A 26,164-nucleotide genomic window follows, 5' to 3' on the forward strand; every position below is an offset into this window, starting at 1 on the left:
AATAACTAGATGTACATGTACATGGATGCACTGGATCCCCCTGCCACAGCAACCTTCTAATCCCAATTTCAACAACAACAACAACAACAAAATGAAAGTCTTGGAGGACTGAGGTTCCCAACAACAAGACTTGGTCCTTACTTCTCTTTGTTGATCTCTACATAATCCTTGGTGCAGGAATCGAGTGGAATTCCAGGCTCCACGAGGAAGAACTTATTGAAGCGAACCTTCACATTCTTATCTCTGGGGACCTGAGAACAAGAATAGAAAGTGGAGGGATGCTGTGATGTTATTGCAAAGCTCGTTCTCTTTTCTGTTGCTTTCCCAAAATACTTTGAGAACAAATCAGCAACAAAACTATTCATGCCCCATAGATCATTAGTTCTCCAACTCTGTTCCTTCAAGTACTTTGGACCTCAGCTTCTAGGAGACCCATATCCAGTGCTTAGGGATTTCAGAAGAAGAGATCTGAAAATTTTGAAGGAAATTACAGAGTCGACAAGATTCTCTAGATTAGGAAGAAGAGTGTGGGTTTTCCCCGATTTTGTGCTCTTGGAAGTGTGTGTGAGAGGAGGGGGGAGAACTTACTTGCCAATGGTGAGCACATCACACCTGCATCAGAGAGGCCTGAACAGTGCACCCAATATGACCAGAAGTGACGTGACATCATTACTAGTTTTGTTTTCAGCTGATCTGAAAAGGAGACTCAAGGTTTGGGGCTATGTGGGGAGTTGTGGGGGTGAAGCCACTGCATTTTACTAGGGACATGGCAATTTGGGCCCAAAAAGAATCAATCCAATTGAGTGGGGGGAGTCTGGGGGTTTTGAGTGCCTTCAGGGTACAAATTAGGACTTCAAGGGCTGCATGCATCCTTTGGGCCACAATTTTCTCACCTCTGTTACAGCTACATATCTGGGGTCTGTTTATAGCATAGAGCAGTGGTTTCCAAACTTTGGTGTTCCAAATGTTTTGGACTTCAGCCCCCAGAATTCCTGGCTGTTGGCCAAGCTGGCTGATGCTTTTGGAAGTTGAAGTCTAAAATACCTGAAGCACTAAAGTCTAGAAATCACTGACACAGAGAGTGTAAGACTATGCACAAAGAAGCCTTTTCCACCATGTCTAGTTTGCTAACTGGGAGAACAGTGTACATTTGAAATTCTGGTGAATACCCTGTTCATCCACTGCATTGTGTAAAATTACACAAGTGTGGCTGTAGGACTGACTGCACTACCTGTAATCTGGCAATGGTTGATCCAATTCCCCACCCACTGAAAAGGATCTTGCTTGTGCAACTATATAGGTAGTACTCTTACACTAGCACAGCAGTTGGTGGTGGCATCACTAGACTTGGACAACCCCAAAGGGAATACCAACCTCTGAGAAAGCACAACCAGTGCTGGCATTTACACCAGCATCCCAGCTACTGGACTGAATCCTAATGGTAGTCCCAATTAGAGTAAACCAACTTGAATCAGCAGTTGAACAGTGAGTGAACCCCCATGTAAATCCCACTGGATCAATGAGTCTACTTTAGCTGGGACTTCCAATAATTTTCAAGCCTCCATCTCCTAATTTTTAGTGCAAATCCAAGAACAAGCAAGCTGCCTCTCCTGTGGGGAGCTTTACCTTTATATCCCATACACAGTCCACACCAGGAGGATAATGACCTGGATAGTAAGGGGTACTGAAGTTTCCAGATGTTCCTGACAAAACCCCACCACAGGCTAAAAAAGAAAGAAAACAAAGTGAGCCCTTATTTCTGAGCATCCAAGATAAGCCAGCTAGGAAGAGACAAAAGTAGTGCAGTGCAGCCTTTAATGAGGTTAAGCCAGTCTCTGGAGAGACCAGATTTACTTAAAAGATGGGGTTTTAACCCAGGAGACCAATTATGCCTCACCTGCTCACATCTACTGAACAGCTCAAGATGGTGCAATTCCTGCCCACCTCTCATTAAGAAGGATCATTACAGCAGCCAAGAGCAGGTGGAAGATGCTATTTATGATCAGCTCTTCAGAGACTTAACAACTGAATCTACACCTCAGCCGCCTCCTACTGAAAGTATTAGTCTCACAAGATCTTTTCAGCAGTATAATGGACCCTTGGTATCCACTGGGTTTTGGTTCCATGCTCCCACCCCCATGGATACCAAAATCCATGGATGTTCAGATTCTATTAAATACAGTGATGCAGTGGAAAGGTGTCCCTTATATAAAATAGCAAAATCAAAGTTTGCTTTTTGGAATTTATATCTTTTTGGAATATTGTCAAGCTATGGATGGTTGACTCCGTGGATAAAGAATCTGTGGATAAGGAGGGCCAACTGCAATTGCTTTTAATCTATCCTTCTCCTGCTTAAATAATAATATAAATCAACCCTTATGGCTCTCCTGACATTAAACAGAATAAAACAGAACAGCTGATAGTTCTTACGTTTATTCTTTGGCATCTGAAAAAACTCTGCCTTGAACCCAGGGTGTCGTCCCTTAGCATCTGTGATGAGCATGACCAGCAGAACATTTTGGGAGGAGACGAATGTCAGGTTGTATGAAGGATTGAAGCTTCCACACAGCCTTTGAGAAAGGAAGAGAACAAGCACATGGGAAGAAAAAGAAAACAAAAAGGTCAAGTCTCAAACATTGTTTGGTGTAGTTATTCCAGCACCCACCACTTCTACAATGTTGGAATAGAAATAAGAACCAAACAGATGGTTTCTAGGAAAATGACTGATGACCCCTATGGCATCTATTTGTGTTTGGCTACTCCACATCTGAGTGGTCCCTTGTCACTGACACTGAAGAAGCAGTTCAGAGCTTGTCCTGTTACCACATTCCCTTCAAGAGGTGGAATTTCCTTTGGAATTCAAGGAGAAAAACATTGGCATGCCACACATATTTCACATTATAAACAAGGTGCACATGGAAAACCTTGATGGGCTCAGCATGCTTTTAGGCATTCTTTATCATGTTTTAAGAGCAAAAACACATACTTCATCAATCCATGTATTTTATCACTTAAGAAAGAGCAAGAGTGGGAAGTGGGATATATATACACATACACACACACACACACACACACACACACACACAAATAATAGTTCTGTATTTGCGACCATATACAAAATTTACTTCTTTGCTTGCTCAGCCAAAACAGCCATCAAACAAGCAGTCAGAAAAGCAAAAGCATCTTATGAAAATCCTAGTTGGGGGCAGGAGTGGGGGGAGGAATCAAAAGTAATTTTTTGGTCTATCACAAACTAACCATGAGTTTTAAATTAAGTAACTGTACCGCTGCTTCTAAGGCTTTGCTCTACATCTCCTTGTCCAAGGACAGTCCTATGATTGTAGTGCAGGACTGGGGAAAGTGTAGCCTGCAAGTTCCTTGCAGCCTCTAGGCCCAGTTCTCTGGCCTTCAGGGCAGCTCCAGCTTCTTTGGAAAAAAAAACCTCTGCAAAAAGATCCTCCTTCTCCAAAGCCCCTCTGAGGATGTGGGAAGCAATTCTGGCACATTTCTCCCTCTCAGTTGGTTTGAGCTACTCAATAATTTGCAAGGACAAAGCCAGGCTAGAAGGTAGTTTTAGCCTGCCTGTTAACCCAGCTTTGCTCCTGCAGTTCATGCGCTCAGCTTTCTTCCCGTTTCACTAATAGTGAGCAGCATCAGTGCACTGAGTTGTTAAGACCTGCCTACCGACTCTAATTTTGATCTGAAGGCTGCTGGGATGGAGAGGAAGATAAAAGTCAATTTCCAAGCACTGAGATCCAAAGCTCTAAAAGAGGTTTCCCTTGAGAAGATCTTGAATCTTCAGAAGTGTGGGTTCTCCCAGTCTCTTTTCTCATACAGAAAAAGACACACAGATCTCCTTCCTCCATGGATTTTAGATTCCCTCTCCACCACTAATTCCCTTAAACTAGGATCAATATCAATACTCCTGAACATGTTAACTATTTACAAATAGGCAGTAAAGTACTTTCACACAGTATTCTCTCTTTTGCTTGTTCTTCTTTTCCCCTTATCTTGAGACCCATCCAATACACTTACTTCACCAATGCATGAGGTTCCACAGGGCTCAGTGAGTCATACACTTTCACGAAGTCGTTCCCCACAGTGCACTCCTCCACATCAAATGTTGTGAAAGTCAGGCTGATGACAGAGTTTGCGTCAGCCCTCAGGACCCAAAGGCAGCGTGCGTTGGAGGGGTAAGGGCTGTTCGGAAAACCAGGGGTGCTGAAACTAGTGACCACACCTTCCTTTGCATGCAGGCCATAATGGCAGCTGTCTACACAGGTGGAAGGAAACAATGAAAGAAAGAAGGTCTGGTAAAAGAGGATGCTAAAACATCTTAGATTAGTAAACAGGTCAAAGGAGCAACTGGTAACCTAAAGCAGAGTCCTCACCCCAGCACACAAACATAAATATATCTCCTAGACATGGGAAGCAAATCAACTGAGACCAACAGACTAAATCTAGCCATATTTTAAAAAGTAAAGCACTCTTCACTATAGCTGTTGTACAGTCTGCCCTCACTATACACAGGGGATCCGTTCTGGACTCCCCCGCATATGTGAAAAATAGCGTATGTTCAATCCCCATAGGAAAGAATTAGGCGCGTACACACGGTGATGCACAGGGCACATTGCGCGAGTACACACCTCATTACTTCTAATGGGGCTTGCCTTCCACGTAAGCTCAAAGCCGCAGAAAGCAAGCCCGCCTATGAGGAGGGCTGACTGTAATTTCTAAAAAGAGTGTTCCAGGTTGGAGCAACAAAACTAGTGATCAATTCCTGCAAAGGTATCTACCAATTTAAATTCACTGATTCAGGGTTAACAGCTTCATCAACAAGCTACAGTAACAGTGGAATGGGGATGAATCCAAAAGCAAACTTTCCTCACACATACACACACACAAAATACAGTGCAAACTTCAGGATGTATATTAAACTTCCTAGTACAGTATCCTGAAGTGTCATGTTTGTATATGGTATTTTTAAGATGTTAAAGCATACTTTCCAAAAGCGCTTCCCCCCATTTTCACTGCAGCCACCAAACTAGTTCCAGATCAAAGAATGGGTTTTTGGTTACGTCTTAATGCTATAGAGTCCAGTGATAATCACTGCCATATAAGCAGGCAGAGCAGAATAGCCTTTTCTCCCAGACTGGGATGCACACTGCGGAAATAATGCAGTTTGACACCACTCTAATTGTCATGATGCCATCCTATGGAATCCTGGGATTTGTGGTTTGTTGTGGCATCAGAGATCTCTGATGGAAAAGGATAAATATCTCACAAACTGCAAATTCCAGAATTCCATAGAAGTAAGCGATGGCAGTTAAAGTGATGTCAAATTGCATTAATTCTGCAGTACAGATGCAGATTGGGAAGCTATGGTACAATTCTCCACTCAGATACGAAAGCCCACTTGGGCAAGTCATTCTCTCTCAGCCATAGAGGAAAGGCAATGGACAACCTCCTCTGAAAAAATCTTGCCAAGAAAATCCTGTGACAAGGTAGCCATTAAACTGGAGTCAACTGGAAGGCCCACAATACACACACATATCCCAAATGGAGTGAAGTAACAGATCTGTCTTGTTAAAGCAATCTGATTACTACTTTACTGCTACTGATGTAAGAACCAAACAAGTATCACTTACTGTCCCGTGAAGCTTTAATTATATCCGGATCAGAAGCTGTAAGTGAAAACACACAAAACATTACAAACAAGCTAATTCTTGCATGCCTCATGGAGGAAGTCCCTGCCAGTCTGCCTTCCTGCAGAGAAAACTGAGGGTGGAACATCTTCCCTATTTTGATGTGTTCTGATACAAGTACTTTATGGGACTCCCTGCCAAAGCACTCAGCAAAAGCGAATGAATCATCATGATCAGGGTGAAAACATTTTGTTTCATCATCATCAGATTTCCCCAAATTCCATCTAACGTTTCAAATTTTGCAAGTGCAATCAGGCAACTTGCTGGCCAGCAAGTTTCACTGAAAGAACATTTTAAGATTGGGGAAGGATGGTGAACCAGACATTGGCCACACATACCTAACCCCATCTTTTCTGCTCTCTAATTTTAAGGTTACTTCCAAGTGCCATTTCAGTTGAAATGCCATTAGAATACCATTCATACATCTTTACTGAATAAGTCTCCTGACCATTTCAAAGAATATAAGATAAAAGGGAAAAAACATACATAGTTAAAATTTATATAAAAAGAAATCTCTATTTTTAAAAAAAAACATACAAAGTTAAAACTTACATAAAAAGAAATCTCTATAAAATTTAAAATACATGGATCTGATTACACTGTTCTTGTAATTTGCACAACAATCTATCTGGGGTCATTTTCATCTTCTTGCTTCTGTAGAATAGCAGCTTTCACTGCGAACAAGGCATCTTGATTTGTACTTGCACCCATTTATTGCAAATGGGTGCAAGAACAAATCAAAATGATCTCCTCTTTTAAGCTCAGATGACTGAACTGAGACCATCATATTTTGGCCATATCACGAGAAGACATTGCTCACTAGAAAAGACAAGATCTCTTGGTAAGATAGAAGGTAGTAGGAAAAGTGGAAGACCACATTACAGGTGGATAGATTCAATCAAGTAGGCCACAGCTCTGAGCCTGCAAAGCCGGAGCAGGGCTGTTGATGATAGGGTGACTTGGAGGTCTGTCATTCATGGGGTCACCATAACTGGAAGTCTACTTGATGGCAAATAACAACAAGTTATTTTGCACTACTTCTTTAAAACAAACACTCTGAAACTGTTTCCTTTTTTTATTTTGATATGCTGTCCGTTCTTGTTTCCCATACTACACTTTGCTTCACTGTGCTGCCAACACACAAGGTCTACAGGAAGGTGAGGAACATGTGGCGTTCCAGATGTTGTTGGACTGCTGCTTATATCAACCCTAGCCACTAAAGGATTTGCATATCCTAAATAAGAATGTGCCAAATTTTTTTCTCCTTGCCATAAACTGGCAAAGAGAGGGAGTGAGGGAAGGAGTGTATTTCACAGACAACTTGTGTTACTAATTTTGCACATTTCTGTAAATGAACACAACTTAAAACTACAGTAACTGCTGTCTTATTGCATGGACTATAAAAAGGTAGAAGCACTGGATAGGCTTTTGGATCTTTAGAAGCAATTATCCCGTTCCTCTAACTCACTGTATATGGATAAAGGCAGATCCAGTTTGATCTGGGACGCTAAGTAGTGTTAGCCCTGGTTAGTACTAGGATGGAAGATCATCAGGTACTGTAGGCTATATTTCAAAGGAAGGAACTGGTGCAACCACGCCTGAAAATTCCTTGTCTAAGGAAACCCTATGAAATACATGGGGCTGCCATAAGTTGACAGATGACATGAAGGCAAATACACACACAAACACATGGATATGTGCTTAAATTCAGAAAGAGTGTGTCTCTTCACAAGAGTAGAGGGGTTTGTCATTGTTGTTGTTGTTTTGCACATTTGCACTCTCGCAATTGTTAGGGTTGTAGATTCCTTGACAGACTTTTCTGCCTTGTTGAGACAGCCAATCGCAATCACAAATGAGAGATTGGCCAAATTTACTAGCATTCCCTATCTCTGCTCATGTAATGAAAAATAGCTTCTTTTTTAAGCTCTGAACCAAAGATAGCCCTAGAAAAGTTGCTGCTGCTTATTTGAACTGCTGAACTTCTGAAACATAAAAGTCCCTCTGACAGTTAACTAACAGCTTTCCAATTGAGGTGAGTTTTCCCAACCTGCCATCCACTTCGGTTTAGCTATCCTTTTGCAAAACTTAGGAATCAAAGTGTGGGGTTTGTTTTGTTTTTTTGTTCTCCAAATGGTTTAACCATTGACCGACTTAAAAATAAGAGACTGCCAATTTCTTTATTGCCAAAGCCAAAATATCTATCATATGTTCATGGGCCCCACAGCAAAACCAAGGCTAGAGGAATATCAAGTGGGAACAAGAGAAGCAGAAGGAGGACTTACGGAAAGCAACAAGCGATTCAACTCGCATCTCTGGATTTCGTGCCTTCTGTTGGACCACATACTGTGAGGCCTCAATGTTTGCCATAGCTTTTTCAAAGACATCCACCTTGTATTGAGGGACATTGAAGTCTGACCAGTAGTAAGCAATAACACTGCCCTCACTGCATGGAGAGAGAGAAAATGGCAGATTGTTTGGTCCCGACTATAACCTATAAGGGTTATGAACAGTAGTCTCTAATTACCAAGCTAATCTTGGTAACTAAATCCTAAATTTATCATTTTCCCGAGTCTGCTAAATATATTTATTAGTTGGGTGAAAGTTGGTTTGGTTCCGCATTGTCTCAAGAGTATTGCATTTTAGACAGTTGCTTCCCAGCGTACAATGACCTTTGAGACCCCAAACTATGTAAAAGTGAAATTGCAATTGCAATTTTTCATTAGTGCCTCAATCCAAATAAAACCACTTCACATAATTGCAAGTTGTTATGCAATTTAACTATCTTCCATTTTGAGATTCTCAGCAGCAAGTACAGCGCTCAAATAATACAGGAATCACACAATACGCAAATATCACTTGAGTGACCTGTGAATCATTAGCGCTCAGTGATACTGCTTGTAGTTTTTATGCTCTCATGGAAAGGCTGCACTTTGTAATACTGTGTATTGTCATTATTAGGTGTTGGTCACATGCTGTCATGTCATTTCTTTTCCTTACCTGGACTAATGCCACGTTCTCAGCTAAAACCAAAACCAGGTGTACACATACTAGCTAGTGAGAAACATTCAATATCTGCTCAACTCTCATTGTACACTGACCCTAACTTTCATAAAAGTAACCCCAAAAAGATTAAAACAAACCTGTTAAGATGGGGGGGGGTTTAAATCTTTGGTTGCTTGGATGTTTTGGACTTCATCTCCCAGAATCCCTGAGGTCATGCTGGCTGGTTTTTCTGGGAACTGAAGTCCAAAGCAGCTAAAGAAACAAAAGCTGAAAACCACCACTTTAAGGCACTGTATGAAAAACAAAACTGAGCAAACTGAACAAAACTGGACATATTCTTTTTTAACAAAATGACGAGATACAAATCAGAATTGTATAATGAACATAAAATTGTTTAAGTGAAAATCATCAAATTACTTCCCAGACTGCAGGTTGCTGATGAGAAATTACTTCTATCTGATAGCATCTTGAATTGCAAAGATACGGGACTGTGTATATTTCAGGGGTGTACAAGGCCCTTAGCATTTTCCCTATTTCCCAACAGGATTTCTTCAAACCCACAGAAATTATTACTCACCTGAATGCAACAACCTCAGTTTCCTTGTGGAAAGAACCAAGATCTTGATTTTGTTTATAGATATCTACAAGCTAAACATCAAAAGAACGTTACAGTTAGAATAAATATGAAAAAACCTTCTGGCTGTACCAATTTATTTCTGCTTGTTTCTACCAAGTGATTTATACATTGTCCATTTGGTGGTTCGTGTTGTATATTCCTTATTCTCTTCTTATTACTATCCATTTTTCTGAGACACGGGGCCAAATAGTCCTTGGAATGCAGATTGAATTTTGCTAGAGGAACTTGGGATTCTTGTTTTCATCAACCAGTCCAAGAGGACTGCTGAATCCAACAAAAAGTAAGAAACTGAGGGAGGGAGGATTTTACACTGTGGTCAAAACACTTCTTCTGGACAAGATCCACATGACTGTGGCAAACATTAATTTTGAATGAGGAAACATCTGACTTGGATAGCCATAAGGGTCTGAAAGACCATGGGCCTATCCACATTACTCAACTACAGCACTATGATTCCACTTCAACTCCATGGTCCCATCCTATGGAATCCCGGGGTTTGTAGTTTGCTGAAGCACTAAAGCATTCTGGCAGAGAATTGTAAATGTCCCTCTTTACATCGCAAATCCCAGGATTCCACAGGATGCTTCCAGGGCATTAAAGTGAAATGTAGCACTATAATTGTGTAGTGCGACTGGGCCCCTTACCTGGAAAGATCTGGAATGGAAAACAAAAAGACAGCACCACACCACAAAGCCTGGAAGCTTGTCAACTACTAGTTAGGATTAAATTAAAATGTGGGCACCACAATTTGAAAAGGATGTGGAGAAACTGGAGCGTGTCCAAAGGAGGGCGACTAAAATGGTGAAAGGTCTGGAAACTATGCCCTATGAGGAACGACTTAGGGAGCTGGGGATGTTTAGCCTGGAGAAGAGAAGGTTAAGAGGTGATATGATAGCTCTTTTAAAATACTTGAAGGGATGTCATATGGAGGAGGGAACAAGCTTGTTTTCTGCTGCTCCAGAGAACAGGACCCGGAGCAATGGATGCAAGCTCCAGGAAAAGAGAGTCCACCTCAACATTAAGAGGAACGTACTGATAGTAAGGGCTGTTTGTTTTTTAAATGACCTCTCTTGAACCTAGAATGGTGAAAATGCTTCCCATACACCCAAAAGACAATGTGGAGGAATCAGCAGGCAAATTTGATTCACTGTGCCCATCTCTGCATTGAAGGGTCTCAAAGAAGTGTGCCAATCAGAAAGGATTATACTGGACTAGATGGGTGAGTGGTTCTAAGCGTTACCTAGGGCAGCTTCTTAGGGCAGGCACTGGTTTGTTCAAAACACCAGAGAAGCCCAGGGGTCTATGCTGCAATACATTACAAAGGTTGCCAACTGATTTCAGAGTTTCTTACCGTTCCTTTTACTTTCCTGGCCAGGGCGGCAAATTCAGGGGTGCTGGAATTCTCATAAGCATCCATGAACTGATGTGCTGGGAGTCTCAGGTGGCCATTATAGAGCTTCTGCACATGGGTATTCCTATCTGAAAGAAACCATTGGCAGAACAATATATATATATATATATATATATATATATATATATATATTCTATGTTATAAGACAAGAAGTGCCAACAAATGGATCATTTCATTTGACCAGCTCTGCTATGGAATATGTTCCATCAATTAGAATCAAGGACAGTCAAGGCGGGTGCATTATCATAGCATTATCATTGGAGGATTAGGTTCAGCGCCTTGGGCATTTCATTTAAAGTGCAAATTATAATTCAAAACAGATTCACCTCTCCATTGTCATGGAAGCCACCAGTCAACTCTTGTGTCCCCAAGGAATACAGAGCATTCCTGTTTCTTTATTTCAAGAAAAATGAAAACTATTTTTCCCAATCCCCTTTTCCCGCAGGGCATTCAATTCACAGGGCATCCAATTGAAAAAAAAAAAACACAACAATTTGTTTATAAGTGTGGGCAGAGATGAGAATACTTAAGCAAATTCAGCCTGACAACTCTCCTCCTTAACTCCAAGCATCTAAAACCTGGCCCTCAATGGAAGGAACAGTGCCACCTTACATGTATTTACTCAGATATATGTCTCACTGACTTCAATAGACCTCATTCTCTGGTAAATGATTATATGATTGCAACCTATGATGATTTAGGAGATTACTGCACATGGCTTTTAAACCACAAGTACGCTGGGAAGGAAGCGAATTTGGCGAAATTCATTGCACGATGCCTCCGGCCCGAAGCTGCCCTGTTCCCTACCTGTATCTTTTCATTTACAGGGGAAACCCATGAATGACCAGACAATCACATGAGTCTTCAGGTGCAAATGTTGCTTCCGGAGCAGTTGCGTGATTGCCAGACACATGGTGCCAATGTGCCCTCCTCTCCGTCGCTGTTGCGAAACGCCCTAATTACTTTAACATTTTTTCTCTAATTATATTCTTTCTTTAATGTTTTAAAAGTCAGTTCGGGGCTGCAGAGATCTGGAATGGTGCAAAACAAAGCGGAGGAGCCCTACAGGCATGCTAGGTAGGGATTAGGCAGGGAGCCAGGGTTAAGGGAGAGTTCAAGAAGAGAATGTAATGGGGACAGCAGCCCCAGTCACACAATTGAAAAATGTGCAGTGATGGCTTTCTAAAAGTGGTAAGTTACCTTTGTTTATGCTGCGAGAATAGGGCTGCGTGTCCTCAGTAGAAACTTTAGTTGATTCGTTATCGAGAAGAAAATGTATTTGGCAAGATTTCAAATTCAAGACAGGTTTGTTTGTTTTTTCCCCTGGCAGTTTTCGGATCACACCAGGCATGTGGATATGAAGGGGGAAATTAGGGTTTGGCCACCTAATAAGAATGCTGGCCTCAAATAAAATGTTCCTTCAATTTCTAGCATTGCAGAGATTGAGAGACTGAAAATTGTTCACACTTAGAACTCTTAGATTTGCTATACTCATTCATTCATTCATTCATTCATTCATTCATTCAAGCAATCCCTGTATTTATATCTTGCCTTACCCTCAAAAAGTGGGCATTCCCTTGGTCACTTTGCCTGCCCCTTTTCTTTGGATGCCTAACCTATATTTTGAAATGCCTAACTGAAATTTTAATTCACCACAGTGCTAGAAATTTGGGGACTCAAGGAAAATATCATGTGGGAAGGAAAATCCCTATTGGGGAACTGTTCTCATTTCACTCTCCTTCTCCAATAACTACATCCCTGAACACTGTAACAGAGGTGAAAAAAACAGGAAATTAAAAGATGGCCTTTGCTGAATACCAAAATGTGTGGATGCTCAAGTCCCATTAAAAACAATGGTAAAGTAAAATACTGTCTCTTATATAAAATCGTAAAGTCAAGGTTTGCGGAGTGAAGTAGAAAAGGAGGAAGGTCACATGCTAGATGGATGGACTCTATTAAAAAGGCCACGGATATGAATTTGCAAGACCTAAGCAGAGCAGTGGAGGGCAGGGAGCATTGAAGATGTCTCATCCACAGGGCTGCCATGCATAGAAATTGACTCAAGGGCAGTTAACAACAACAACAAATATCTGTTAACAAACTTATACTAACATTTAGCAATTCAAGACCTATGAAGCTGTTGAACCTTAATCTAACCCCACTTACATTTGAAATGCCAAACCAGGAACCCTACCAACAGGGAAAGGAGGAGGCTGATTGTCAGGATGGCTACTACAAAGACCCAACGCTTTGGTCCACGTGGCTTCTCTAGTTTCTTGTTATTCATGGTAGGGAGGAACTCCACTCCTTCTTCGAGGCCATTCATGTCCTGCAATAAGACAAGCACAGAATCAGGTTGCAGTCCCATGGACTGTTCATAAACTCCTTCTTTGCAACTGTACCATTTCTCCCCCCATCTTCTATCCCTGCTAGGTACAGTGTTTTCAGTAGAGTAAAAAATCACACCATGACCTGGCTCCTATTGTTAGTCTCAGCTAAAGGAGACCCATTCAATCAAAGAGATCTTATCTACGTGTTTTGTCACCATTTACCAACTCATTCATACTCAAGCTGGGAATAACTCATAGCATAGCTTGAGATTTTTCCCATATGTTCTATACTGCTTTCCTGAATCACATTAGCAGTGCGACTGTCAACCTAGAAGCAATTCCCACTGAACTGATGGGGCTTAGTTCTGGGAAAGTGACTACAAGGTATTAGCCTTTAAAATCTGTCAGACTCAACTTTTAGGTACTGCAAAGGCCCCAAGTTTCAGGGTGGTTCCTTAAGTAACGCAAAAAGGAAAGAAAAAGCTTTTGGTAAAACATACATACGTCAATTTATATAGTTTATATGCACAATTAAAAGTAGTCATTGCAACTTAAATAAAAGATACAGTACATCACACCATAGTGGAGAAGGTGACCTGTCTTCCTGCAGTGTCAGCTGTCCAGGTGGTACTTGCTGATGGTCACCTTTAAAGCTCCTGCATGCCTTTCTAACAATTCGTGAATGTTAACTAGACTTGGACGAGACAGCCCTTAGGCTTAAAGAGATTCCCCACCCTTATTATCTTTAAAGATAGCAAGGGTGGGGAATCTCTTTAAGCCTGAGGGCCAAGGGCATTCAGAGAAGCTTTTAGGGAGAGGCACACTTCAGTGGTAGAAAGAGCCAAAAGCAAAAGAATGGGACCAAATATACCTTCATATGTTAGCTCTGACCATTTATTGCCAATCACTAAGTCTTAGGACAGGAGTGGGCAATGTTCAAGGCTATGGGGTTGCAATATTCCCCTAGGTGGAGGCACACGAACCACCACACACACTCACCACCAAAAAAAAAAAAAACCTTTAAAAATTGACCCCAAATGTCCCCCCCCCCCCCAACAACCTCTTGGAACTGTGTACTTAGGTCCCCCATTTTAGGCCCAAGAGCAAGCTTCTAGTTTTTAAAAAATACCTTTCTTTGGCACAAAATGGCCCAGCCCCCCCCCCCCCCATGTGACCAAAATGCTGCCATGCCTTCTAGAGCACACTTGGGGGCATAAAACATTTTGATTCTTGAGGAGCCCTAGGAGCCACAAAAACAGCCTTAGAGGCATATGTGGCATGCAGGCTGCAGTTTGCCCACCCCAGCCTTAAGAGAAACATCTCAGCCTATTGGAATGCAGCGAGAAAAAATATATATACATATAAAAATTGGGAAATTACCAAATGGGGAAAGGAGCATGGCCCTTCAGGGAACCCCAGAAAGCAGTTAGTTTGGGAACTTAGCAGGGCTGGATTCAGCCACAGGAGTTAACATTCCTCAACTTTACATACATTCTACCTAGACAATGAGGAAATCGAAACAGTAAAAAAAATCCCCATATCTACATTCAAACATTGATCAAAATGGAGACTGCAGTCTAGAAATCAGAAGAAGCAAGATTTAAAGAAAGAATGGATAATAAAGGTAAATGAACTGAGGGAAATGGATAAAATAACCATGATGATTAACGGAAAGACAGATCAAAACTTCCAAAGGAAATGGGAAAAAATGAATAAGTTATGGGAATGAAAAGAAAAAAGAATTAATCAACAATAACCCTAAGGGAATAACAGAAATGCTGCAAAATAATTCATAAGTAACGGATGACGACAGAAAGAAAATGTCGTATACCCGTTTAAATAACCTAATCATGCTCTTAAAACAGAGGTATCTAGTGTATAGACATACATACATACATATATATATATATAATTTTATATATATATATATATATATATATATATATATCTAATAATTATATATATATATATATATATATAATTTTTTAGTTTTGTCTTGTTCATTTGTTTGTTAGTTAATGACAATTAAATGTATCGCAATGTCAGTATGTTTTATGTTTTATATGTTTGTTTTACATGTTTTAGGTTTCTATAAAATTTGTATGTCATGTTAATCATAAATAAATTAAAAAAGAAGAAGAAGAAGAAGAAGTCTAGGAATGGTCAAGGCAGCCTTGAAAGAGCTAATAAAGATCCTTAACAGTAAAGATCTACAACTGAGAACTAAAGTCAAATTGTTTAAACCACTGTATTCCTCATCACCATGTATGGATGAGAAAGCAGGCAAGAAGACAATCAATGCATTTGAGATATGGTGCTGGAGAACAGTGTTGAGGATATCGTTGATGGCCAAAGAGACAAACAAATGGGTCCTTGAACAGATTAAGCCTGAAATCTTCCTGGATGATCAAACTGGCATTGTCATATTTTGGCCACATCATGAGAAGGCATGACTCATTGGAAAAGAGAATAATGCTAGGAAAGTTGTAGGGCAGTAGAAAGAGAGGAAGATCCTACACCAGATGGATAACCTCAATTGGGGAGATCACAAGTATAAATTTACAGGACCTGAACAGAGCAGTGGAGGACAGGGAGGCTTGGAGATGTCTCATACACAATACAAATGCATTGATTGTCTTCTTGCCTGCTTTCTTCACTCTCCAGCTCTCGCATCCATAGATGGTGATGGGGAATACAGTGGTTTATACAATTTGACTTCAATGCTCAGTTGTATATTCTTACTGTTTGGTACAGTGGACCCTTGCTATCCGCTGGGGTTTGGTTCCAAGATCCCCCGTGGATAACAAAATCCATGGATGCTCAAGTCCCATTAAATATAATGACAGAGCAAAATGGTGTCCCTTATAAAAAATGGAAAATCAAGATTTGATATTTGAAATTTATACTTTTTTTGGAACATTTTCAAACCGTGGAACCTTGAATCCGTGTATAAAAAATCAGTGTATAAAAAGGGCCGACTGTATCTTTATTAGCTCTTTCATGAATCGGGGTTGACTCAAAGGCAGAGAGCAACAACAACCAACACTAAAACAGAGGATGTCTTCAAACAGAGGACTCTGAAGCAGTACATACAGGACACCCAACCAGGGTTGTGTGAGGAGAGTACAGAACACTGAAACTAGACAAAAGAGCCAACATCGGAACACACACTCAACACCAGACACTTCAGAGAAATAGAAATATTGCTCATATACTCATAGTTCCTAAGAGTTTCAGGAGCTTTGCTTTTTCGCCATGCCTGCCCAACCCCACTGAGGCACCTGCAGAGCAGATCATGCTAAACTGGACCACACCTTGTGCTTTATGCTTCTGGAATCAAGTGTTTCAAGCTGACAAGAGACTTCCTCAGTGAAGTCAGCAGTTTCCTGAGGTTAGGAGTCTTATGTCCCTCTACTTAGGACACTAGCCCAGACATCAACACAGAGCCCATCTCTATATTGTTCTAGCAGCAAATTCATTTTTTCAAAAATAAAATAAAAAGGGGGGTGGACCTTTGAGGGCAGATTTTTTTCCCCACCACTATCCCAAGTGATTAGTCTGAGTAAGGAAACTGAGTAAGACCCAAAGACAACATATTGATCTTAGTTCACATTGATGTGCAACCACTAGCTAAGCCTGGAGAAAGTCCTATCTTTAACTACAAGTACTGTGATTTTGCCTTGCTGGCTAGTGGATTCTGGAAGCTGCATTGCAAACAAGTGACTTCCCCAAGCTCTGACTTCTGAACCATTGTACTTCCACCTTAAATTCACTGTCAATGGCTAGTGGAGATCTTGGACTTCAATTTATTTTTCTACTTCCAAAACCTTCCTCAAAACTCCCCCAACCTGTTCCATGAGGATTTTTAATTAAATCTCTTCATCTACTGTCATGCCTGCCATTGCAGCAGACCTTCATTTATCCACATTAACTCCTTCCTATTCAGGTCTCACCCTTTTCTCTCTCCTTAGCAGCTGGTTCCTCTGGTGACGTAAAAACTGTGTTGGTCTGAAAAGGTCTATCAAGTGTAGTATGCTTTTCTGGCTATACACTTATAGGAAGGCCACAGACAGGACCTTGGGAAAAAAGGACCTGAGTATGGTTTGGTTATTAAACTCCAAAACTGAATGCTAACTGATGCTGCTAGATAAACAGTATTGTAGCATGGATGATTGTAAGCAGCCACAGATGGAGACAGGTGTATATTGGACATTCTGCCTCATGTACCAAAATAATTTGGGTGATTTGGGTACTGGGCACTTTCTCTGGAGTACACTGATGGATAGAGGGAGCTATCTGCTGTTCTATCTTGGGCTTGCCCTTCTCTTTAGCCAATCATTACTACAGGGAATGACGGGCAAAGAAGCAATGTGCTGTACATCTCAGGGGGAAATGGAAAGGACCTACCTACAAGGGCTCAAAGGAAGACTCTGGTCTCTCTGAACCCCCAAACCAATGCTGCATAACTGTCCTGCTATGGCAAAGGTAAGTCCTCCCTCTAAACACAGTACCATACTCAGACGTTACTGTAGCAATAAAGATTTCTGTTCCAGAGAGAGTAATGCTTAGCATAAGGACATCAGCTGGATCTTTTCACAGCTGCAGTTATGGAACGTCTTATGGGGTCAGGCTCCACTTCTTGGTGGCTTAGTCTACTCTCTCCATGTGAAACATCCGATTCAAAGGATGTCCAGAAGACGTCTGTTTGTAAAACACTTAAGACATTAGTCTCTAAGTACTTAAGTGTTTTACTGTCCTGGGAACAAAAAACTTCCAGATTCCTTGCAATCACAGGAAGGAAGGTGCAGGTTTGTTCTCTGCTGTCCCAGAATATAGGACCGGGTCTAATGGTTTGATGTTACAGGAAGGCAGATTTTGATTTAACATTAGAAGGAACTTCTTGACAATAAGAAAAGTCAGCAATGGAAGCAATTGCTGACTGAGCAGAGAATTGGACTTCGTGGTCTATGAGGCCCCTTCTAAGTCTTAGAAGATGGAATGGCCAATGGTCCTCTAAGTTGCCTTAAGTGCACTGAGGATACCAAGTCAGAGAACTACAGCTGATCTGCACATCAGTGTCAACATTGGAAAATGGTCTCCCACACACAGAGGAAATCCTCAATAACTTCTATGAAGTCCTAGAATCCATGAGATGGGCAACGACCACAGAACACATGCAACTCTCCTTCTTGTCTTTTTTCTAAGCCTACAGCACATTGTCAGTGCTCCTAGGTATCATATATAAATGTACAAACAAGCCTATCTTTCTTTTATACATTGAACAAGACAGTAAGACTGAATCAGGCCAGCAGTGAACTTACTCCAGAGTTCAGAATACCATACTCCAGGCTTCTTTGAAGGACTTTGGAGCCCTGGCGGTGCAGTGATTAAATGCTGCTCTACAGCTACAACACTGAGTTTGACCCCAGAGGGCTCCAAGGTTGACTCAGCCTTCCATTCTTCCAGAGGTTGGTCAATTGAGTATCCATTTTGTTGGTGGCAATTGTAGACTGCTTAGAGAGTGCTTAGTTCACTATGGAGTGGTACATTAAATGTGAAGCACTATTCCTATTGCTGTTATCATTTCAGAATTACACCACGTTACTAGAAGGGTTGTTTTTTGTGGGGACACCTTAATTTGGTGAAACATATCCAGGTCAGGCAAATTATCCAAGAAATGTGTTTTTTTCCTGGATTAGGGTTTTTTTTGAGGGAATGCTAGAGGGTTTTTTTTTGGGGGGGGGGAAGCAACACTGGACCCCTAAAAAAAAAAAAGCTGCACGAAGGCTGAAGGCTACACAGTTTCCACCTTTGGTTTAGGTTCTGACAGAAGAACTTGCTTAACCTTTCTAGGAAGCTGCTGTTGCTCCCATCCAAGCCAGCTGTCTTCCATCATTCTCTTAGGTTCACTTCCTCCTTCGCTGCAGACTTCTGCCACAGCACTGTGGCGCAATCTAGTTTCACTTGACCTGGCTCTACAACTATCCCTTTGATGACTCAGTGCTTAAATTATACACAGTGGAAAACATCTCCAAATTAGGCCATATGTGCATTAGTTGGTCAGTTACAATAATTCCAGCAAACTTCAAAGGCCAAGCCAGGAAAGAGAAACTGCCCTTTCCTTTCTCCTCTCATCTCTGCATCATATTCAACTACATCTAAGGCCACCATGGATGTAGCCACAGATACCCACTCTAGTCTCTCCAATGGCTTAGAAAATATCAGGTTATGCATTCATGTAGGCTTAAGCAGTGGCAAAGTTGGGACTCATTATTCATACCATCCACGGGTCCCAATAGGGATACTCCTGACTAATCCTCTACCATCCCACTTTTCCAGCTATTTTTAAAATGTCCCAGTTTCTCGCTCCTCCCCTTGCTTTCCTCCTTTGTTCTCAGCTTACTGCAATTGCTGCAAACTGAATTCAAAATGCAAAAGTAGTTTGCATTCAATTAGCTCAGCCAGCGACAAGAAAAGGAGACATAAGTTTGCCCATCCATTAGGCTTAAACAAAAGCCAACTGCTGCAGCTTGCCCTAGCTTGTGTGTTCTTCCTCGTCAATAACTTTTGCCATCTTGACTACACACTGATTTTGCTTGGAAACGTTTTCATCTGCGTAATGTTGGAGGATATGAGCATTTACAGTACAAGGAACGGAGCAGCCTTCCCCAAAAGACATGTTGGAAGTGTCATTTCCATTAAATACACTTTAGGAGCATGCCAGGTTGTGGATTATTTCTGGCATGTGTTTTGGACCTCACTGGGTGATTTTGGGCAAGTCACATTCTTTCAGCATTACAGGAAGCAATGGCAAACCTCCTCCAATTAAACCTTATGAAACCCACTGGGTGACCATGGGCAAAGTCACATGCTCTCAGCCTCAGGGGAAGGCAATGACAAACCTCCTCTGAACAAAACGAAGACATATTTTTTAATGGTTTTTTCAGGCTATGTGGCCATGTTCTAGAAGATTTCATTCTTAATATTTTGCCAGCATCTGTGGCTGGCATCTTCTGAAGATGCCAGCCACAGATTATGGTGAAACATCAGGAATAAACTCTTCTAGAACATGGCCACATAGCCCAAAAAACCCACAAAAAAATTTGGATGCCTGCCATGAAAGCCATTGACTTCAGACTTGAAGACACACAACAACAACAACAACAACAACAACAACAACAACAAATTGCCATAAGTAGGAGGTGACTTGAAGACATCAAAGGGAAATAGGCCCTAAATCATAACCAACTCGCAGGGGATTCATTTGCAACCCCAAGACTTCCTTGTACCCCAGACTCCTGTACCCCACTCCCTTGAGAGTAGTAAAACAATGCAAAGTTTGTTAGTTACTTCTCTTGTAGGCCTTGAAGAGAGACAGATAGCTTTAAAACACGAAAGAAAAAAATCAGCCAAAAAAAAAAAAAAAAAAAAGCCACAAGACCTTTCCAATTTTACTTTTGGTCCTGGAAGGAGGTTGAGGCCAGCTGTCATGGCCAAAATTCCCCCCATTCTTTGCAGCTGCATACATCTATCTCATAGCATATACTCAAAATATTTTCTCACTGGACGCTCCTCCTTGTGGGCATTCATGGAGAACCAGAAAAATGTCAAGACTAGTTGACACTTGCCAGTCTGTCCTCATGGCATGTACATGATGATGAGCTCAGTCACATCAAGTATGACTGAAGTTTCACTCAAATGCTTTCCAACACAGAGTTCACCCATTCACTGTGGGTGAGGATAGCCAACAGAGGATGATGTGCAACACCAAGGGACAAGTTGCATGTGAGAAGTCGCCATCCGAGACAAAGCAGCACAGATAAATTTACAACATTTAAAATTTACCTTTCTCCAGAAATAAATACATAAATGGAAGTCTCACCCACAATGCATAACTCTCCCAGTGCACTTATGCAATCAAGGGATGTGGGAGAGGCAAGAGAGGGAGTCAGGAGGGTGAGGTGTTCTGAAGCTTTGCTGTAAGAAAACCAGACTGGGCTGGACTGGACTTCTAAGTCCTCCAGTGCAATTCTGTGGTCAACATCTGCCAGAAGTTGTAGGAGCTACAAATGCCTAGTGGAGTGGTCTCTCTAAGAATCAATAAGTCCTTCAGTGAAACTTTTGATTAAAGTTGACCATAGGAGTTGCACTGGAGGACCTAGATATTCCTAGAAAGAACATATTGATAAAATCTGAGAATGATCAAATCCGCAAAAGTCAAAGCCACAAATGTGGAGGGAAGAGTGTATTTCTGAGGAAGGAGCTAGCAAAACCACGTCTGGGGTATTCCTTGCCTAAGAAAATTCTATAGAATTAATGAGGTCGCTATAAATCGACAGGCAACTTGAAGGCACATTCACATACATATGAGGGGAAGGAAGAAACTGGATTCTTGGACTTGTAATGGGAAGGGCTCCAGCTGCCTGTTTTGGTGGGGGAGTCATGATGGGGAGAAAACAAGTGGGTAACACCAACAATGTCAAAAGGGCTAACTCTGCTAAGCCATGCTTTGCTGTTGTGTGCTTCCAAGTCATTTTTGACATATGGCAACCCTAATGCAAACCTATCATAGGGTATTCTTGGCATGTTTCTTCAGAGGGGGTTTGCCACTGCCATCCTCTGAGGCTGAGAGAGTGTGACTCGCCCAAGGTTACCCAGCGGGTTTTTATGTTCAAGCAGGGGGTCAAACCTGGATCTCCAGAGTCATTGTCCGCGCGCAAAACACTACACCACAAGTAAAAAAAAAAAGAGATGAACCCAGTGCCATATAAAGCCTGCTTCTTATCAAAGACTGAGTAGGGATGGAAAATCAATGGGCTCTTTGTGCAATACACACACACACACGAGAGATATGCTGCCTCTCTTCTTGTTGTGCCCTCTGTATGTGCTGCAGAAGACACAGCAGATGTGCTGCCTCTCTCTCCTGAATGTGCTTTTTCCACCTGGAGAGCCACAGCAAAAGAACACAATTCTTAGCATATTCGGGGAGGGGGGGGGGAGCCATGTACCATATAGCCATATAAGAAAGTACAATAACATCCAAAATCGACAAAACAGTGATACCTTTATTTGACCAAAATGCATGAAATACATGATGCCTAACAAAGGGGGTTGTGACATAAGAAGGAAAGGAGACATCATGGATCTCAGAGGAAGTACCTTTTTGTATTGCTAACAGAATTGAAATGTTATCTCTTGGAGTCTGGAATGCTTTGTTCCCAGGGCCACATGGCCAGGAGGAGGAGGGACACCATCCACACCATCTCAACACAGACCAATATAATAGCAACATCTTGACAAAAAGCAGGCCTGTGACTAATATTGTCATTAAAAAAATCCTTCTGTATGATTTTTAACACCTTTCCCTGATGAAGAATCCAGTGGAGCTTTGAAACCTTGCATCAAGTATTTTGTGCATTTTGTTTGGCCCCGTAAAAATATCTCTTTGTGGATTTTGGATATTATTGTACAGTTCTTAGCTGTTGCTATCTTTGTGCTCCTCTAAAGAGGAACAATCACGTAATGGCAAACAAACTCACCCCAGCCAAGTCCCTTTGGGATGAGCACTTGCTCTCTCTTCTGATCCATCTGGAGAGCATCTGCACATTTCTCTAGCCTAACAAAGGCAAGGTCTGGTGTTTTATACTTTAAACCTCTTTAAAATGGATGGTGGGTTGAAAACAATTGCTAACTTGGGGGCACATCCCACTGGCCCCCCATGAATCCCTATAGAACTGGCTGCCCACTCCTGTTAATACAAGTCTCAATTTACATCAGATGTCCAGCAATGCAACCTCAGTGTAAACTGACACCTGTCTGTAAATGTTTCATGTTGTTCCAAGCTTGCTCAAGGTTTAAGATCCAAGAAGAAAGGCTTCCTCTTGATTCCAGCACCATCACAGGCACATTGGTGAGGACACAGGAAAGAGCCTTCGGAGTGCAGTCTCCCAAGTTGTGGAGCACCAACTGGCCCCTTCCTTGCTGTCTTTCCAACAACAGGTAAAGACGTGAAAGCTTTCACGGCTGGCATCCATAGTTTTCTGTGGATTTTGGGGGGTTGTGTGGCCATGTTCTGGAACAATTTGTTCCTGACATTTCACCTGCAACTGTGGCTGGCATCAGGGACGTAGCCAAGGGACGGGTTCTTGGGGTCCGGACCCCCCCCCCCCTTCCATTAGAAAAATGAATGGTGTGTGCTGCTGCGCCGCCGCACACAAGCCTCATTATAATGGTGGCACTTGGTCTGGAACCCCCCTCCTTCCTAAAATCCTAGCTACGTCCCTGCTGGCATCTTCAGACTTTGGTGGCATGGAACTGTATGGAGTATATATACCTTGTTTGGGAGGAAGTGGTTTTTTTACATGTTAATGGTGGAATTAGTTTTTGTGTCTACTGTGCTGAATGGTGCAGTCTGGAGGTGTGCTGTGTGGAGGATATGCGAGGGGGATTTATAGCAAATTCAAACAAAAATCCACCAAGATACGAGGATATGGGGAGGGTATCTTTAGCCTGCCATCATATACTATCTTATCTAAGTATACTGGCCAACCAAAAGGCACAATATACTTAGATAAGATGGTATAAGATGGCAGGCTAAAGATACCCTCCCCGTACCATCTTATCTAAGGAAAGAAACAACATAATGCATGCATCTTATTAACATCTCTACTATTTCTCCTGTTTGGTATCATGTACCATCTTGACTGATGAAGAAGCCAGTGGAGCTTTAAAAGCTTGCAACTAGTATATTGTGCATTTTAGTTGGACCAACATAGGAACCTGGTAATGTTTGTTTGCTTGTCTTGAATCTTGGTTTTGGTGTTTTTCAGGACTGGTAGCCAAAGCTTGTTTACTTGCAGTGTTTCTTCTTTTCAGGTGTTTGTGGATTTCAATGGCCTCCCTCTGCATTCTGACCAGGTCCTTGTTGAACTAACTCCACCATTAATGTGTAAAAGACCCCATTTCCTTCCAAACAAGGATCCCACAGGTATATATACTCCATATACTTCCATACCACCACCGTCTGAAGATGTCAGTCACAGTTGCAGGTGAAACGTTAGGAATAAATTCTCCCAGAACATGGCCACAAAGCCCGAAAAACCTACAGAAAACAACAGGGAGAGATAAACTAAGCACCACTAAACAAGGGATGAGTGACAAATAACTAAATATCAAAAGACCAGAGGATGTATGTGAGTTTGTGATCCTTTTTAATAACAGTAATAATGCTACAGCAATTCCCACTTCAGCTGTTTCCTGGGTGCAGTGGATATTCCTCAACTGGGCTATAATCTTGATTATAGTACATGCATATTTGTTGCATAAGATCCCAACACTAGAAAAGCCTCATTGGAATGCATGAGAAAACTGCTTTTTGCAGTGGAGCAGGAAGAAACAAGATCATTCAGGCTATCTCAGCTCAGTCTAGAGGTAAGAGGGAGGTCAAAAGTACAGTTTACCATGACAAGAAATTCTGGTTTGACCAGTATCTCTCTGCCAGCAAAGGAGAGAATTTAGGAAGCAGTCCTAATGAAGCTGTAAATGAAGAAATCACAAGAATCAAAGCCAGTTTGAGATCCAGGATCCAATTCTGCCAACCGTTTGACACGCATCACAGACTTCTGCCTAGTGAGGGATACATGATGTCTGACTAATTCCGGTGTCACTGTTTCTATCTACAGACAGCTCATTCCAGTGGTATTTTATTTATTGTACAACTTTCTATACCGCCCTGGTCAGCAATTCTCAGAAGAGTTTGCATAAAGGAGAAATAAGAAATCAATTATAATATGGGTAAAACAAATCAACGATTGTGTTCTAAAAAGTAAACAGAGAGAGACTCCCTAACACACACACATGTATAAGTCTAGAAATTTTGGTCAAAAAAACTGACCCAAAAAACACGGGTCAACCTATCCATGGGTCAATGTACGTCCCATACTTTAACTCATTCATATATATATATATATATATATATATGGTCGCCTCCTCTGGGTAGAGGCAAAATGCAAGCGCTTTGTCCATCCTGGGAGCACCTAAAAAGAAGCACCAACCATCTCTCGCATGCATCCAGCCTTTAGGGTGAGCAGTTATATCTGCCAGAATTTTTGGCATCATTTTCCTCTGCTTCATCCATGTAACATCCCTTGTTACATGGCCCTAGGTATTACCCTTGACTTATCCACGGGTCATACCAAAATCCATAATTGTGGCCCCAAAACCTGCCCTCGACTTATACATGAGGTCGACTTATAGTCGAGTATATACTGTAACTCTCCAAACATTATTGGACTGCTGCTCTCTGCTCAGTCATGTAAACTCACTGGATGACTTTGGACAAGTCACACTCTCTCAGCCCTAGAGGATGGCAAGGGCAAACCCTCTGAAGAAGCTTGCCAAGAAAACCCTTTGGGTCGCCATAGGCCAGAAACTATTTGAAGAACACAATAACACACTCCCATCAACCATAACAAAGGAGAGGGAAGATGGGAGTTGCAGTCATGCAACATCTGAAGGAACATGTGTTCTCTATCCCTGGTGAAGGAGGATGAGCAAAATAGGCAAATGACAGCAAGAAAAGATCATATAGGGGGGAGAGAGGTGCAAATTCCCCAGCTGTCCAAACCTCGAGTTCAAATCTCTGCTACTATCAGACATAGTTTACCATTCAACTCTCAGCGTCAGCACCCCTCCTATCTTGTGATATCCAGAGGGCAAAGCTGATCTGCCATAAATATGGTCATTGGAGGGTTATTCTGGTTAATCTTTACCCAAGAGGTATAGACTGCACTGTGAAGTTTTAACATTTTGCTGTGGCTTTACAAGAAGGTTTACTCCAGCTGCAACCCAGAGTTGGAAAAGTTACTTTTCTGAAACTACAGATCTCAAAAAATAAATCAACCCACCATTTCAAAGACTACAAACATGGATGCTCTCCCTTTCAAAACCAGATACTTTTGCCACACAAGAGATAGACAGGAGGACTACCTAATAGCCCAGAAGACAGGACCAAAATTAAAAATGACCTTAATAGATTAGAAAGCTGGGCCAAAACTAACAAAATGGATTTCAGTACAGA

The 26,164-nt window shown here is 41.6% G+C and overlaps 1 protein-coding gene across 2 annotated transcripts in view; it reads right to left on the reverse strand.

Moving 5' to 3' along the window:
* LOC149307013 (suppressor of tumorigenicity 14 protein homolog) overlaps positions 1-26,164 on the reverse strand; it is a 52,886-nt gene that overhangs the window by 16,674 nt on the left and 10,048 nt on the right. For both annotated transcript variants that reach the window (XM_089537910.1, XM_089537909.1), the window contains exons 2-10: positions 12,923-13,085; positions 10,697-10,824; positions 9,286-9,356; positions 7,988-8,148; positions 5,649-5,684; positions 4,036-4,273; positions 2,431-2,570; positions 1,627-1,724; positions 142-251 (exon numbers count right to left, since the gene is read on the reverse strand). In XM_089537910.1, coding sequence (XP_089394036.1) covers positions 142-251; positions 1,627-1,724; positions 2,431-2,570; positions 4,036-4,273; positions 5,649-5,684; positions 7,988-8,148; positions 9,286-9,356; positions 10,697-10,824; positions 12,923-13,085 — 1,145 coding nt within the window. The remainder of the gene's footprint in view (positions 1-141; positions 252-1,626; positions 1,725-2,430; positions 2,571-4,035; positions 4,274-5,648; positions 5,685-7,987; positions 8,149-9,285; positions 9,357-10,696; positions 10,825-12,922; positions 13,086-26,164) is intronic.

The sequence above is a fragment of the Sceloporus occidentalis genome, unplaced genomic scaffold (genome assembly GCF_023333645.1).
Source record: "Sceloporus occidentalis isolate IW3139 unplaced genomic scaffold, rSceOcc1.0.p SCAF_9, whole genome shotgun sequence".
NCBI lineage: Eukaryota > Metazoa > Chordata > Lepidosauria > Squamata > Phrynosomatidae > Sceloporus > Sceloporus occidentalis.